This window comes from Gopherus evgoodei, chromosome 4 (genome assembly GCF_007399415.2).
Source record: "Gopherus evgoodei ecotype Sinaloan lineage chromosome 4, rGopEvg1_v1.p, whole genome shotgun sequence".
In the NCBI taxonomy this organism is placed as follows: Eukaryota; Metazoa; Chordata; order Testudines; family Testudinidae; genus Gopherus; species Gopherus evgoodei.
Genome location: NC_044325.1, coordinates 115,885,888 through 115,902,421, shown reverse-complemented (window position 1 = coordinate 115,902,421; position 16,534 = coordinate 115,885,888). Strand labels below are relative to the sequence as shown.

The window sequence follows — 16,534 nt, the reverse complement described above, 5'->3', positions numbered from 1 at the left end:
GGCAGCTTACCTGGAGCAGCTCCTCATTAGCACATTGTGTATATGCTTTTCTGGCCCGTTGTATGACCATGGCTTCCTGAATCTGGCAGGTGGCTCTTACTATTCTTTGTCTGCCTTTTTCCTCTTTCCCAGCTGGAACATCAAATACAATCTCTGAACTCTGAGCAGCTGGAGACCCGGCTGCAGAACGAGCGGCTCCAGCTTCTCAATGAAAACCTCCTGGAGCAGCTGGAGAGAAGCAAGTGGGAGCTGGAGGTGGCCAAGGGGCATCTGGAGCGTCTCCAGAAGGAGGCTCAGTGTGAGGAGGAACAGAAAGACAGGTATGGCTGGATAGCAGTTACAGAATGTGCAGTGGAAGCTGGTAGCTGCTTGTGCAACATGACTTACCTGGTATCCAGTAAGAGGAGCTGTCTACCGGTTAAGGAACAGCACTTCAAAGCTGGAGACCTGGGCTCTATTACTGACTCTGTCATGAGCTCAATACCTGATCCTGGGGAAGACAAGTAATCAACTCCTGTGGTGGTTTTCTCATTGATAAAACATGTCTAATACTAATAGTGCCCTGCTAGGGGAATTGTGAGGCTAAATTAATGTGTTAATTGATGCTTGGCTGGAAAGCACTGTACAAGGGCAAAGAATTGTTATTTTGATTTAAAGCAGTAGGGGGGTTTCTTTCATGTGCTCTCCAGTTTATTGTAGCCTCAGCTAGAGAGGTTACAATAATTATATTGCAGCCACTGTGGGGTGCATCTCTTCAGCCTTTACCTAATAATAAGACTTAGTTCTTACATAGCAGCTTTTCATCTCATGATGCACTAACAAACAAAGGCATGTATCATTATGAGTCATGACCAATGGGTCTCAAACCTGGGCCCACAAGGTTCTCTGGGAGCCGCCACACTCCACCTGGCAGCAGCTTATGTGGGACCTACAAAGTCTGGCTCCAGTGTGGCCCTCTGATCCTATGTAAGCCAGCAGCAGGAACCTGTCTGAACAACTGGGCACCATCCTGCTCTGGACTGCATGCCTTGTGCTTCCTGATCCATTTTCTGGCATCTCCATCTAGTTTGACTCTTAGCATCTGACTTGCGGTTCCTGAACCTCCAGCTTGTCACCTCCCAGTATCCTGACCCAGCCAACTCTTAAGTTCTATATTGTGACTGTAAACTCTGGCTTTAATTACTAGTTTGGGCTGCCTATGGCCCAGCCATGACATTATCCCTATTTTTACAAATGGAGTAACTGAGATACTGAGAAGGAAAGTGACTTGCCCAAGGACACACAGTAGGCTTGTGGCAGAGCTCGGAGTAGAACTCAGGTCTGCTAGCTCCAAAGCCAATGCACTATCCACTGAACTATCTTTGAAGCTGGCAGGCTTGTACCTTTAGCAACATCACCTGTGTGTGCATAAGAGACAGTGCCATTGTGGGGCGGGTGGATTTTTCATCCTTTCTAGTATTTTGCTTAACCTTGTTTCTTTTTCTTTCTCATTTTCTTTTCCCCTCCCTTTACACAGGGATGTGTTCAGAGTCTCTAAGAATATGCAGAAAGAGAAACAAAGTCTTCTTCGACAGCTGGAGCTCCTCAGGTAAGGAGGGTGTTGAGAAACTGCTACTTCCTTAGACAGGAGACTTGAGAAGAGGTGGAAAGGTCAGAGATGTTATCCACCCCACAGACAGAAATAAGTTCAAAACTCCAGCAGTGCCCAAGCATGCTTGTTTGCTCTGGAAGAGCAAATTGACATCCAGAATTAGTGACTCTTTGGTGTGGGAGTTGGGAATCCTCCAACCAATAGCCAGAGGGATTTGGGCTGGTTCATAGCGCTGGTCCTCTTCTGGCTAGCTTGTTTCCAGATGTGCCAACGCTGCTGAAGCACCGTACAGATTCTTTGTCTCTCCAGGAAGCTGTAATAATATTTAATGTACTGTGATGGCATCCATAGATTCACTGAGGGGCCAGTATGATCATCTAGCTTGACCTCCTGCATAGCCCAGGCCATAGGTTGTCACCCAGCGATTCATCCAGGGGAGGAGATTATTCTTTCCTCCTGTTTAAGGGAATACTATGGAGTCCCATCGTTATCTGGAGTGAGACCACCACCTAACCCATCTGGCAGGAAGGGCATCCTTATTTCCCTAATTAGCTCTCCAATGTTGGTGTCTGCCCTGCTCCCAAGGAGAACTTGGTAACCACTCTGCTTTTCTCTCTCACCTTCCTTTGGAGCAGAGAGATGAACAAGAAGCTTCGGGATGACAGAGATGCCTTTGAAGCCAAGAAGCTGGTTAGTCTAAGAAAGAAAATCCTAATCCCCAACCACCGCCCTTTCAGCTGCTGCTGTTATTGTCACCACTCGGGGGTCCTGCACTTCCACGGGGGACACTGACCCAAGCACCCGAGGCCTGGTGTGGCACCTTAGACTTCCACACACTTCTCCCGTTCTGGAGAGCACTGTGCGGATTGCATTCAGGCCCGTGGGAAGTTGCTGCTGGAGTACACTGCCCTGTGGCTGTGGTGAAGGGGGAGCCCAGGAGTGGGGATCAGGGTGTTTGTGTTTGAGCCAGGGAGTTCAAGGCCTGGAGGGCACTGGTGCTGAATCCCATGCCAGAGGTCAGGCTGTGTTAGCCTGAATGGTGATGAGCGGGTAGAGTCCAGAGAGATTGTCTGCCTGCTGGCATCCATCTCTGCAGCCTCCAGGCCCCATTGGAGGTTATAGCAAGTAGTACTGCCTAGGCCCTCCATCCTTCGTGCCAGCTGCTGCCAGCCTGGTCCTGGTCCCAGCCCCATCCCTGTCAAATGTGCCGCACAGACATGAGGCAGCAAGCCCACAAGGAGGGGGTTGGGGCTCAGACCCCGTAAAGGACAGGGAACAGTATCACTAGGTTCACTGTGGGCCTCATCCGCATCACCTTTGCCCACAGTCTGATCGTCTTCAAGATGCAGCCTTGGGTGGGGGGTGAGCAGAGCTAGTGGCACCATATGATGCATAGGGCAGGCAGGCTCACCGGCATCCCAGCTTTTACTTAAAGGCTGGATGGCATCCCAGACTAGCAAGAGCCTGTGGTGTAAGTGCACATCTTTGTGGGCCCTTCGTTCACCCTGCAGCAAAGCTCCTTTCCCCTCCCCTTCACCCACACTTAGATCCATCCTTGCAACCAGGGGTCATCTTCCCCCAGCCCTGCCACCGTGTTCCATTGGTGAAGACATGGAGGGGACAGCCTTCCAGCAATGTCAATGAGCGTGCAAGGAGGCAAAGCAGAGGGCTGGGGTAAGGAGGATCCAACATGTCCAAGCCAGACTGGCACTTGGGTAGGGGCCAGTAAAACCAGCAAGACCAGCATGATGACATGTGAATGGAAGCATGGTGGGGTCAGTTCCAGAGATCCCATCTACGCTTTGGCTGTGAGCTGCTCCTCCAGGAAGAAAGGGTGGAGTAAAATCCAAAGAAGGAGGGGCTTTTTTCAGAAAGTAATTGCATTGACTATTTCCTTTAGGGCTCAGGGGGCAGGATTTGTTTCTGAATCCTGCATGGGGATTTGCTGAAGCTGCTAATAGCATGCATGAGTGTCGTGGTGCCAACTGGTGGTGGGTAGCTAGCCACGATCTAGGCCATAGCTGGAATCCACCCTATCAGAGCACACAGTTCCAGGCAGCGTTCCAGCTCTGCCTGTGTCTTGGGTGTAAAGTGTTAGCTAAGCCATCTGGAGGAGGTACCAGCTCACCTCTTCCAGAGTAACAGGAGTCCCTGCTGCACCAAGAGATGATATGCAGTCATTCAGGATATCCAGTCCACCTGCTGGCTTTATCATAGGGATCACGTGCCATTGGCATGTTAGCTTACTGTCCTCTCCTGGAAAAATAACCTAATAAAACCAGATCACTTTATTGCAGAGTCCAATGCAAATAGGGGGAAAATGGTGCTTTTACCTTTTTCACTATATTCTGTTTCAATGCCAGGCCTTTCCATCACAACTACCCAGGCTTCTGAGCTCCAGTGGTGGTTGGGATGATAACCACCCTCTGGGCATCCTAGCGTTTCTTCTTAATGATCTGTTGTGTCAAGGAAACTTTCCCTGCCCCCCAGCTCCTGTTCCCTTGATTTCAAAGTGGGGTAGTTGTACTGGTACAAGGCACTTGTGATACCAGTGCAACTTGTTTGCACTGGGTTCAATGGCATTGGTGCAAATATTTGAATAATCTCCCACGGTGGACAAGGCTTTAGTATCCCCTCCCTGTGCCTGGAGAGGTTCAGCTCAGTTTTCAGCCTGTTGTGATATTACCATTTTGGTCCTCCACCAATATGAAGGAAGTTAGGGCCTGGTATTTCTGATGTTAAATAAAATGGGGGAAAGGACCCCCTTTGAGGCAGACTATATAGCCTAAAGGGCAGAAACAGAATCTGTTTGTTTTGTTTTGTTTTAGAGCCATTCAGAGGAATACTACAGACCCACCTCCACCCTAAGATATTTCTGCCCCAGAACTGTTGAGCTCCTCTCTCTTAGCTGGGCTTTTTAAAAAGTATTTTACTTGATGGGGTTGATGGCAATAGGAAAAAAGTTAGCAACTTATTCAAGAAACAGCTACGGACGCCTTTGAAGAGGTCAGAAAATGCTTCTGTACTGAACATAGCACACCTGAGGCACAGACTGTATTAGAGAATGGAATCTGTCCCAGAGCCCCTGCCTGGGCGTTGCATTGAAACCTCAGCCACACCCAAAACGACAGCTCAGGAGAAAACACTGATCCGTTTCTTGCCATATTTCTTTATTTTAGGCATTTTGGGGCCAGATCCTCATCAGGTGTAAATTAGCAGAGTTCAAATGAAGTCAGTGAGGCTTATATCAGACCCATTTTTCTAGCCCTGTATGTGAAATGTTACTGTATAGAGTTAGCAACCAAAACCTCAGTTACACATAGGCTTAGATTCACCATAGATTGCTGTTAAAATCTGCTCCAGAAGAAAAGCCAGTTCAGCATTCAGGCAGGACCAGGCCACTTCAGCTGTTACAACAATAGTTGAGTTTCTTATTTTGAACTATTCAAACATTTAGCTATTGTTTGTGTGTGTGTGAGTGTGCATGCATCTATATGTAATATAGATGACAGAATATGTATTTAAAATCATGAGCCAGGTGCTGTGGTATGGCTGATGCACAGAGTCCAGCTCAGGAGTATGAGCACAAAGGTGGCATAAAGCTCACCTGGCATGCCCTGCTCCTGCTGTAGCTCTGTCCAGGGCAGATCCCCTTGTGCTGCAGTAGAGCAACCTGAGGGCTGCTCTGACTTGTGCCAGCTGTAACAGACCCATGAGGCTGAAATGCGGCCTAAGACAGCATGGCTCACAGGTGCTGCCTTTACCCTTCCCCCTCCTATGGTGGTAGCAGCTAGGGGGAATGATGTAAGAACCCTCACATCAGCTGTGTACCACCGGCCAATCAACTTCGTGCTGCTTTAAGAGCAGATCATATACTGGTGGTTTGGTGCAAAGAAAATCTATCCCTCAAGAGAGAACTGGTAACCTGGGCAGGTTATAATAAGAACTGCATTCAAAGTTGGAGGCATGCATTCTAGACACGGGGCTTTCTTTCCACACAGTGAACCCCTAGCTGGCGGTGGGTGCGGGGACTTCAGCCTTCCCAGCCTAATGTTTCTATTAATATTTGACCAGTGGAAACAGCTTGCTGCTGTTAAACCCAGGGATTCTGGTGGTCAACCAATCCACATCTCATTTCAATATGAAGTAATTAAAGGCCTGTGAGGCTGCCAGGGACATTGATTGACCACACCTCCCTTACAGGGACTCTGCCTACTGGATGGCGATGCAAGTTCTAGCCATAGGCAGCACCAATGGGGCCTTTTCTACCTGCCCTTTTCTGTGGTTCTGGCACATGTGTTTAAACACAGCCCCTCATGGAGAGGGACTAGATCTATTTTTTAAATACGCAAAAATAATTTAACATTTTAGCTCTTTGTAAATCTTAGGAAGGACGGGATAATGTGATTTCTGTGAAATGAAGGTGCAAGGAACAGGCACATGGGCTAGAGTGAGGGATATGGGACTGTATGTGCCTAATTGCAACAAGAAGCCTGATCCTCTGCACTCTTTTAGGACGGCTTTTATCCCTCATTCTTCCTAAAAGCTTCTAACGTTGCCATAGGCATATTTGTGCAATCCAGGCTAACATGGTGTGACTTTGCATCGCCCTCTAGTGGCTCGACCACACACGCAGGTTTATTAACAAACAGTTGATCCTTCGGCAGAAGCAGTACAGGTTTGTGCTTTTAGATTCAGAAGTCCCAGGTTTGATCCCCAGCCGTGTTGTTATATTTGTGGTGTGTGTGTTAGCAAAGATGCTGTCCTGATCAGGCAAGATTCCTCTATTCACCACTAGTAAGGCACTGGGACCTAGGCTGCCAGGGCATGCCAGCGGTGGAATGTGAATGAGAAGTAGAGGACATGCCTTCCCTCCCCCTCCTCCTCCCATAGTAAGTCTGTGTGTTCTGTTGTCTTCATGGCATTGTGTGTTGTACAGTTGTGATGTCATGTTTGTGTCTGTACCATCGATGTGAAGAGCCAAAGTTACACGAAGCCAACAAGCCAATAAAAGCCTGACGAACCAATGAAAAAAAAAATCCCAGCAACTGTCTCTCTTTTTTTAGAAATAGGTATTTATTTAGTAGGTAACGTTTACTCTCTGGGTAGGGCTGGTTGGTAACAGATTACCCAGGAGTCACCTGAGCTCCAAAGGTGACCGACGGGCTCTGCGGGATTGCCCGAGGCCCATGTGACACATGGGATGGAATGGCTACACGGTTCCAGGCGTTGAGAGAATGCACTCAAATTTCAACTGCTATTCCCAGTCGGACCCCTGCATGTTTTCTCGTCCTGCTGTGGCTGAGTGTCTCCAGAGTTTTGCTTCACCCTGGGAGGAACACTTGCACCACATTCTAATATGAGCTTTATGAAGTGGGTTACCAAGGGTGCTTTGAGCCCTTACAGGGGGGGATAGGTGGTCTGTGGCTGTCTGAGAATCAGGACCTCCTGATGTAAACTAGCCCCTGGCAGAGCTCCTTTTTTATAACCAGATGCCATCAGCCCTAGGGCATGACATGGTGTATATTTAAATCCCTTTCCTTTGCCATGTTCTGGAAATAGAAACAGAAGCTCTTTTTGCTGGTTTCCACTGAGGTAGGATCTGGCCCCAAATGTTTATCTTCTGTGGTAATATTTTTTCAACTCACAGTTCAGCTTAGCTCTGTAGGCAAGGGAGGCCGTTGACTCCAGAGGACTATTTTAAAATACCACCAATTTAGAGTTCTTGTCCCCTGAGAAGCTACTGTCTACATTTGATTATATTTTTAAAAATTGCCTTGGGATGAGATTTGGGGGGAAGGGTTGTTTGAAGCTGAGGTGTGGGAGGGTTTCTTACTGGGTGGGGGCAGGTAAAGACCCCAGTTTAGGCTGTGTGCATGTGAAGCACAACCCCTGGGAGCACTTAGCATGAGCCATTTGCAGGGGTTCTCTAGGCCAAGAATTCCTGCTCCTGTGGATGTAGGGTAGGTTATAAACCACTTCCACATCCTCGCCCCTCCCCCTCCCCCTCAAAATCTCGTGTTTTGTGCTGTAGGCCTCCAAATGATGTGTAACCTGGAAGAGAGACCTCACCCCTCCCCTAAACCAGCATATGGAGCACATTTCCTCATCTGTGCCTTGTCTCTTTTGTTGTGGGTGGGGGGTGGATGAGGGCCAGCTGGGTGAAGAGAGGCAAACTGCTCCAGTGGTTAACATGCTAGCCTGGATTCAGTTTTCCTGCTCTGTCAAAGAACCCCAGCCTGACCTCGGGCAAGTCACTGAGGCTTTCTTTGTGGGAACGTCCCTACCTCACAGGCGTGTTAGTTTACTTTAATAATTTTTTTCCATGCTCTCTGGGAAGCTGGCTGCAGGGAAGGGGCCAGTCAGACAAGGATAAATATGAGAAATGCCATTAAAAAGCAGCAATGATGTGGTATTAATTTAGATGGAATAGAGGGGCCCAAAGGTATTAACATAACCCAGTCATATCCAGCATTAAACAGTGTTTGGGAGTGTTATACTGAGACCTCAGCCTGCTTAGCACCATTGGAAACATACCATTAAAAATCCTTTTAACCTTTAGTTAAAGATAAAGAAAAGAAAAAAAACGGAACAATGAAAGCCTTTGAAATGTAAAGCATTAAATAAGGGCTTGATTTTAAGAACATCCCTTAGTCCCTTTCCCTTTAGCTGGAGTGCGATTTTAGAAGGGTAAAAACCCTGTGTTTGACAATCTCTGAGGTGGGATCAAAGACAGTCAGAACTGCCCTTCTGGGTAAAAGAGACGTTAGTTGAGATGAGCTAGAGCCAGGGGCGGCTCTATGTATTTTGCTGCCCCAAGCACGGCAGGTGGGCGGCTTTCAGTAGCGTGCCCGCAGGAGGTCCACCAGTCCCGTGCCTTCAGCGTACCTGCCGCCAAATTGCCGCTGAAGCCACGGGATCGATGGACCTCCCGCAGGCATGCCACCGAAAGCAGCCTGACTACTGCCCTCACAGCGACCGGCAGGCCGCCACCCACGGCTTGCCGCCCCAGGCACGCGCTTGGTGCGCTGGTGCCTGGAGCCGCCACGGGCTAGAGCTGTGCCTGCCACTGTTAATCTGATCCCATTTCACCTCAGCGGTGGCTGGGATTCTGCTATAGCTGGTAGGCATGGTGATGTCACCTGGGTCCCTCCCTCTGGCCTGGTGTGGGCAAGACATCACTCAGGATTAGGATGACAAAGGTGTGGGGTCCCAGGAAACAATAGGGGTGGCAGCGATGATGGTGAAGCTAGCTCCAGTAGCCTCCATCTCTTCTATTTTCTCCCCCCAAAGTTTCTCTCTTTAAGGACCCACAAAGGGAATAGTGAGTGGAATAGCCCATCCCCTCGTTGTTTGGTCCATCCATTTGGCAGAATAGCTACCACACCGATTTTGGTCCATTGCTTTCCAAGTTCCCATCTTCTGTTGTTACCAAGCATGAGTTCAGCATAGTTCTAGCAATGTGGCCTTTTTGGTTTGAACTTGGTTAGTCTCTGGTTCTCTTGCACCTATTTATAACAGTCATTGCTAACAACTGGACCGACTTTCCACCAACATTTGTTATTACAGGTCATTGTAACATCTTGTGAACTTTCATGCATGTCTTACAAATGAGCTTTCACCTCTGGTAACTTTGTCGGCCCAATTATCACAACAGCTGCCAAGTAAAATATTCTCCTTAGACACACATGCACGTTGCTATCAAAGCCTCTATTGGAGAAGTGATTTTTCTCACCTGCTGTTCCTATGGAGTTCGTGTGGCTTTCTGCATAGTACAAGCAGGAGGAAGTCTTTACACGGATCCCCTTTGAGCACCAATCTCTCTCCATCTGCTGCAGTACCTACATGGGATGGGACTAGGCGAACAGGTGTGCCACAGTTGTGATTAAGAACAATGTGTGCATTAACCACAACCTCTAGCTTTATGAGACACTGATCCATACCGAATGACAGTGTGATTCCCTACTTAATGGGAAATGTCCATTTGCCATAATCCTTCCAATCATGACACTGCCTTTACCATCTCAAAGTATGAAAAATCATAAGAAGGGCCCAAATTCAGCTACCTACTTTGGCTCATGCTGAGAATAAGGCTGGTGATTTTCACTGGGACCATTCATGTGCTTAAAGCTAGGTGTATGCTTACGTACCTTCCTGACTCAGGGCCCAGAAATGTCATGTATCGGTTACCATGAAAATCTCCTGATGCTCTCCATTATGCCTTCAGATTGCATATAATTCTTTAACCTCTCTTGCATGTCCACCCAAAGTGGTTGGCTATTGGTTGGCCTCAATTGCTGTACATCCCAAAGCCTTGAAAGGGTTGAAAACCCATCTCCCTTGTGAGGCTGGAGCTGCCATTCACTCAGTGGGGTTTGAGCTGGTGTCATCTGGTGCTTGGTCATTTGGCAGATGGATCCTAATTGCTCTTTTCATCCCCTCTCTTTAATGTCCAGGCACCTCAGAGCAAAAGGCCCCGGTTGAAGAAAGGGTCAGTGATAGGCAAATACGTGTTGGAGGACAAGCCGGTCAAACGGTTAGACAGGAATCTGTGTCGTGTTAGTCGCATGCCATAAGTCTGTGGTCACCTTAGCCAGCCTATTGGCCCAGCTGTGTTCTGTATCTGCCGCCTCCCCCTCCCTCGCCCCACAGTGTGGGCCAATGATGGATTAACTGTTGGAGATTACTGGGTTGCAGCTTGATAAGGACAGGAGCTGCTAGCCGTGTTCTTTGTCTACACATGGGGCTTGCACTGGTGAGGCAACATGGGTGGCTGACTACCAATTGTTGAAATCAAGGCAAATTCCCCATGTAGGCAAAGCTACAGCACTGACTTCCCTTCAATGGTTGTCCCTTTAAAGCAATGATGCTACTAAAGTGATTGAATTACTTAAATCACATGGGCTAATTTTAAGAAATAATCTGCAATTGTGAGGGCCCAATTTTGTCCCTGCAGCTAGAAGAGTCTGCAGTTAACTCCTGGTGTGCATGCTCCTTTAGCCACTAGCCTGTTCACCAGACTCTGCATGCAAACCCCCCTTTTTCCTCTGCAGCCTTAGTGGCCACGTATTTAAGCCCCTGGTAAAAGTCTGGCTTACAACATCTGAGCAAATCATCTGCTGGGAATTTGAACAAGCTGGAGAGGATCCCTGAGTCTCTTGCTGAGATTCTGCCCAATGGGACCAGATGGGCCTGGTGATATTGTCCTCCCATTCCTCTCAAGAGCTGTTCCTTTGGAGATCCGACACACAGTTGCTGGCATGTGATGATCCAAAGGGCTTAGCAGGAGCAGAGGCTTGGAGATTGAGGTGGTGTGGGAAAGGGGGGTGTGTGCTTGATCATCTTTCTGTTCCCATTCCTGCTGTCGAGCATGTTGCTTAAGAATTACTGTAACCTAAGGAGAGCCTGTAAACTTGCAACTGCTCCACTCCACCTGAGGTGGTGGTTTGCCTTGGCATTGATGAAAACTCTTCTGTGAAGTAGGGTGATCAGAACTTCTGGTCAAAAAGGGACCCTGGCGGCTCCCATCAGCACCACCAACCAGGCTGTTAAAAGTCCGGTTGGTGATGCTGCAGGGCTAAGGCAGTCTAGTGCCTACCTGTCCTGGGGCATTGTGCTGGGCCCCAGAAGTGGACAGCAGATCTGGCTCCTAGGTGGGGGGGCCATGGGGCTCCACATGCTGCCCCTGCCCCGAGCACCAGCCAATGGGAGCTGGGGGGGCAGTGTCTGTGGGCGAGAGCAGTGCATGCCGTGGAGCCTCCTGCCTCTCCCTATGCCCCTCCTAGGAGCCGGACCTACTGGCCGCTTCTGGGGCACAGCATGGTGCCCCAAGACAGGCAGGCAGCCTGCCTTGGCTCCGAAGCACCGACACCCAAGGTAAGCCCATACTCCAACCCCCTGCCCCAGCCCTGAGCCTCCTCATCCCCAGCTCCACCCCAGAGCCCACCCCTCAGCCCAGAACTCTGACCCTCTCCCGCACCCCAGTGCCCACACCCCCACCCCAGACCCCTTACCCCCTGCACCTCACCCCCTGCCCCAGCCCAGAGCCCCCTCCCCCACCCTGAACACCTCATCCCCAGCCTCACCCCAGAGCCCTCACTCCCTCCTGCACCCCAGCCCTCTGCCACAGCCCCTCCTTACTCCAAACCCCTCATCCCCAGCCCAACCCCAGAACTTGCACTCCCAGCTGGCACCCTCATCCCCTCCTACACCCCAACTCCCTGCCCCAGCCCAGAGCCTCCACCTGCACCCTGAACCCCTCATTTCTGACCCCACCTTGGAGCCCACACCCCCATTTAGAGCCCTCACCCTTTCCTGCACCCCAACCCCCTGCCCCAGCCCAGTGAAAGTGAGTGAGGGTGGGGAGTGCGAGAGACTGAGGGAGGGGAATGTAGTGAGCGGGGGTGGATAGGGCCTTGGGAAAGGGCAGAGCAGGGGCGGGACTTCAGGGCGGAGCGAGGCTAGGGTGTTCGGTTTGTGTCAATAGAAAGTTGGCAACCCTACTCTGAAGAGGCCTTTGCCTCTCAACCCCATATTCCAGCCAGTCATGCTTGTGTATCTTTAGGGTGTAGAGGGAGGGTCATGCACATTTCTATTCTCTAAGAGCTGGAGCCCATGTGTGAGCTTTCTCCTGATGGGAATTTCATTTGGTCAACTATTCTCCATCACTTCCAGTCTGTCCATCCTACAATACAGGGAGGAAAATGAATGCACTTAGCAGGTAATGAATGTTCACAGCCCTAGTGGTACCGGCCACATGCAAGCTTAGGGGAGAGGGAAAAGAGCTGGACTCCTGGCCCACCCACTAGTGCCTGGTATTAAATGCGAGCTCGTACAATTGTGAGCATGCTACCCTAGGATTAGGTTGTAAAGTAGCCTGCACGTCTCCCCTGGCCCCACCTTGTTTAGATCTAGTCCAGTGTCCATGGAAGCTAAAGGAAATCTTTCCATTGAGTTCAGGGGGCACTGGATCAAGCACTTACTTCAGTTGTACATCTTCCCTTTCCCTTCTTCTAGGTCCTTAACAATGGTGAGCCTACCTGGCCATAGAACACATAATAGCGCTCAGCAACTCATGTGTGCTCCAAGTGCTAATGAGTCCTCTGTACCTAGCGAATTATTCCAAAGGTGGCTGCTCTCCCTGCCGTCCTATTAACAGCATATATGACAGGTTGCACAGGGCAGCCTGCCCTAAGGCCATATAATCCTCCCTCTTAGTGGAGATATGGCTTCAAACACACGCAGTGGATGGCAGTCATGCAGCCATTTCACAGCTACATCAGAGTGGGTGATGACCCACTAGACCTTCCCTAGGGAAAAGCTTCGCTGCAGTTGAGAGCTTATAGTTGGGAAGCAGCCGGCTCTGAAGAATAACCGTCTGTCCGAGCCCAGATCTTTGATTTCCTCCTTCCCTAGGACAGTTGAATGTGGTGTTGAAACCATTTTTTAGAACTGGTTGCAGAGCTAACCAGTAAATCATAACAGTGTTGGGTTGGAAAGGACCATGAGAAGTCACCAAGTTCAGCCCCCTGTACTTGGGGGGGGGGTGTATGTGAGCACTCAGCTGAACTGTGGCTGCTAATAATGGACGTGTTCTAAGGCACACACGTTTGATGAAGTTAGAAATTGAAAAACGGAGTCATCTTGCAGTGTCTTGTTTTTCCTCACCCCCTCTCCCCGTTCCTTTCACCCCTGTTTTCCCTTTCCTTTTCCTGTGGCAATAGGAAAAAAGGAATGGACAAGGTGGGGGGTCAGAACCAAGAACTGAAAGAAAACAAAACAAAAAAACCTCCAAAAAACCAACCCAGCAAAAAGAAATTTTCTATTAAAAAAAATCACAAAAATTTTCAAATAAACCAAACATCACTCTTTTTTGGAAACCTGCCACATAGGATTGGCTGCAATTTGTTTTCTTGAAATCCTCCCCTTTTTTTCTTTTAAGCCACTCTAATTACAACACAGACAGTTGCCATAAGAAGCTGTTTGAAATCGACGCTTGGTCAGCCTGACCGTACCCCTGCTGGTGCCACCATCTCTGAGTTTCCTTTTAGTTTTGCTCCATTAAGAGGCCTTGAACCTTTATAACATGTGGGTAAGATCCATGGTCTCAGACCCCAGTCTTGCAAACACTTAAACATGTGCATAAGTGTTTGCAGAACTGGGAGGTATGTGCTGTGGCCTCTCACCTCCCTCCTCCCCTAGGGGGCACTGTTGGTCTTGGTCTTGGTGTGTGTGTCCCAATCAATATTCTGTGTGCTCTAACTTGGTCACATTGATCATTTCTGGCTCCCTTCATCCCATCCCATCTCTGGGGCACATATGGGTCTTGGCAGTCAGCTGGTTCCTGGGGATCTTCCTCTCACTTTCCTGGAGGACATGACTGTGGAAGACCCCAATAAGAAGAACTGTAAATACTTCCTGGCCACCACAACGGCACTGAAGAAGGGGAAAGCAAGCAGAATGAGCTTTGGAGAGGGCCGCACCGCAGGCTGCAAGCGAGAGCGGCAGCAAATGGCAGGGGCTGGCAGGCACCCAAAGATGGCTCTGAAGGGTGATATCAACTGGAGGCAAACAGCAGATGAATTGGATCATGATGCCCCATTGTCCCCCAGAGAGCAGCCCATTGGCACTGAAACCATGGTAAGTCTAATAATTTAGGGCTCTTCCTTTTCCCTCACATGCTACCAGGGGATGGGGGGATGGGGGAAGATTGAGTTTTTGTGAACCTTACCACCCACCTCCAACCTCCATTGGTCTACTACACCAGATGTAGTTCTGGCCCATAAAGCACAACTCAGACCTTGGTTTCTATAAACTCTCTTCTTCTCTTCTCTTCCCACCCTGTTTTCCCCAAATTCAGGCACCTGAACCAGTCAGCTCTTCTCCAGAACGTCTCTTCAAAGTGATGTTTGTGGGCAACTCTGGCATAGGCAAGAGCTCCTTCATCCATTGCTTTTGTTACGACAGGTTCTTGGCTGAGATCAGTGCAACCATTGGTAAGTGAAAGGGCTCCCCCGTGCTGCTAGGTCACAGCGGTGTGAACCTCTGGCCTGGGAAACGGCCGACTCTAGCCATTTCGCCGCCCCAAGCACAGTGGCACGCCACTGGGGGGCGCTCTACTGCTTGCCGGTTCCGCGGCTCTGGTGGACCTCCCACAGGCGTGCCTGCGGATGCTCCACCGGAGTCGCGGGACCAGCGGACCCTCCGCAGGGATGCCTACGGGAGGTCCACCGGAGCCGCCTGCCGCACTCCTGGCAACGGGCAGAATGTCCCCGGCAGCATGCCGCCCCAGCTGGGGCTTGGAGCCAGCCCTGCTGGGAAATGAGGGACAGAATGACACGTCAAAAAAGGAAGCTTGAAATGATCCCACTGTTGTGTCTCTTATCCGTGGCAGTGCAGAGTTACCCATAAGAACCATTTCCTTCAGCATTAGCGGTAATTTCTCTCTCCTGTATGTTCCACACAGCACTGAACATGTTGTCAACACTGAGAAATAATAGCCAAGATCTTCCAAAAATGATTAGTGATTCGGGGATGCCCAACCTGAGACACCTTAAAGATCTTCAGAAGATGGGTTGCTGATCTCTGAATTATCCAGGGAGCTGTCTGACCTATTTCTGGGGAAAAGAGATAGTTGGGAAGGATTGGTGTCTTCACTGTAACGTTATTTCTTTAGACTGCAGGAGCACCCAAAATGAGCTGGGCCTTTCCCCAACACAAAGGAAGACAGAGTCCCTGCCCCTACAATTTTATTTCACTGAAGTAATTTGGCTGATCCTTTCTATAGGCCTCTTTTCCCTGTTTTCCCCTGCCCCATCCTGCAATTACCATGTGCTGTTGCCTCCCCTACAGGTATTGATTACCAGGTGAAGAGTTTAATGGTGGATAACACACAGGTGGCCTTGCAGCTGTGGGACACAGCGGGCCAGGAGAGGTAAATGAAGCACTTGGTTTCCATGCTAGGATTTCATGCTGCCAGGCATGTAACAGTAAGTGCTGAGAGTGGCTACTGAGCTTGTGGGCAGGATATGGGAAGAGGGAACAGACCTGTATCAGGTCCCAAGGAATGTAATGTTCATTTTAACCTTATAGGGATTGTTAGCTGGCACCAGAAGGTTCTGCCATCAGTGTCTGTATCACAATTCCTTGCAGGAGATCTATAGGATCTGTGGTTCCCAAGCAGGTTGTGGAGGGGATGATTCTGAGTGTCATGGGAAGGGTGTGAATTTCAATACACTTGGAGTACTTGTCCATATATTTAAGGTTGTGGCCAGCCTTGTCATTAGCACCAGGATACAAACTTGCTCTGTGCCTCGATGTGCACCTGAAAAACAGGGCAGGTGGCACTCGAAACAGCTCCTGATGCTTCCAGGAACGTTGGGAAGTAATTTTATGTAACAATGGCCCTGGCTGGGATTGAATTTAGGACCTCTGGATTTAAAAGCACCAACCTCTATTTCTTAAGATAAAGCATTAGCTTTTTTAGCTTAGAGCCAGTAACACGAAGGCTACGTCCAGACTACCCGCCGTATCGGTGGGTTAAAATCGATTGCTAGACGCGATATATCGATCCCCAAGGGCGCTTATATCGATTCTGGAACTCCATCAACCCCAACGGAGTTGCGGAATCGACAGGGAGAGCCACGAACATCGATCCCGCGCGGTGAGGACGGGTGAGTAATCCGACCTTAGATATTCGACTTCAGCTATGTTATTCACGTAGCTGAAGTTGCGTATCTAAGATCGATTACCCCCGTAGTGTGGACCAGCCCAATGATAAACCTCTTCTGTGGTCTAGCCGCTAGAGGGGACAAAGAACCACACTGTGTTAGAGTAAGCTACGTTTATTTACTATTGCTACTCCTGTTTAATTATGCTGTGTTTTCAAATCTGAGTTTACCACTTTAAGGGGGACACTTAATTTCATGGAGTGTGGCGTAAATG

At 49.4% G+C, this 16,534-nt stretch overlaps 1 protein-coding gene across 6 annotated transcripts in view; it reads left to right on the top strand.

The window, feature by feature from the left end:
- Window positions 1–16,534, top strand: part of CRACR2B (calcium release activated channel regulator 2B) — an 80,583-nt gene that overhangs the window by 56,690 nt on the left and 7,359 nt on the right. For 4 of the 6 annotated variants that reach the window (XM_030560664.1, XM_030560669.1, XM_030560663.1 and 1 more), the window contains exons 8-14: window positions 133–320; window positions 1,517–1,588; window positions 2,227–2,281; window positions 3,174–3,265; window positions 13,924–14,230; window positions 14,451–14,586; window positions 15,443–15,524. In XM_030560664.1, the coding sequence (XP_030416524.1) occupies window positions 133–320; window positions 1,517–1,588; window positions 2,227–2,281; window positions 3,174–3,265; window positions 13,924–14,230; window positions 14,451–14,586; window positions 15,443–15,524 (932 nt within the window). The remainder of the gene's footprint in view (window positions 1–132; window positions 321–1,516; window positions 1,589–2,226; window positions 2,282–3,173; window positions 3,266–13,923; window positions 14,231–14,450; window positions 14,587–15,442; window positions 15,525–16,534) is intronic. The other 2 variants (XM_030560666.1, XM_030560668.1) reach the window with 2 other exon arrangements.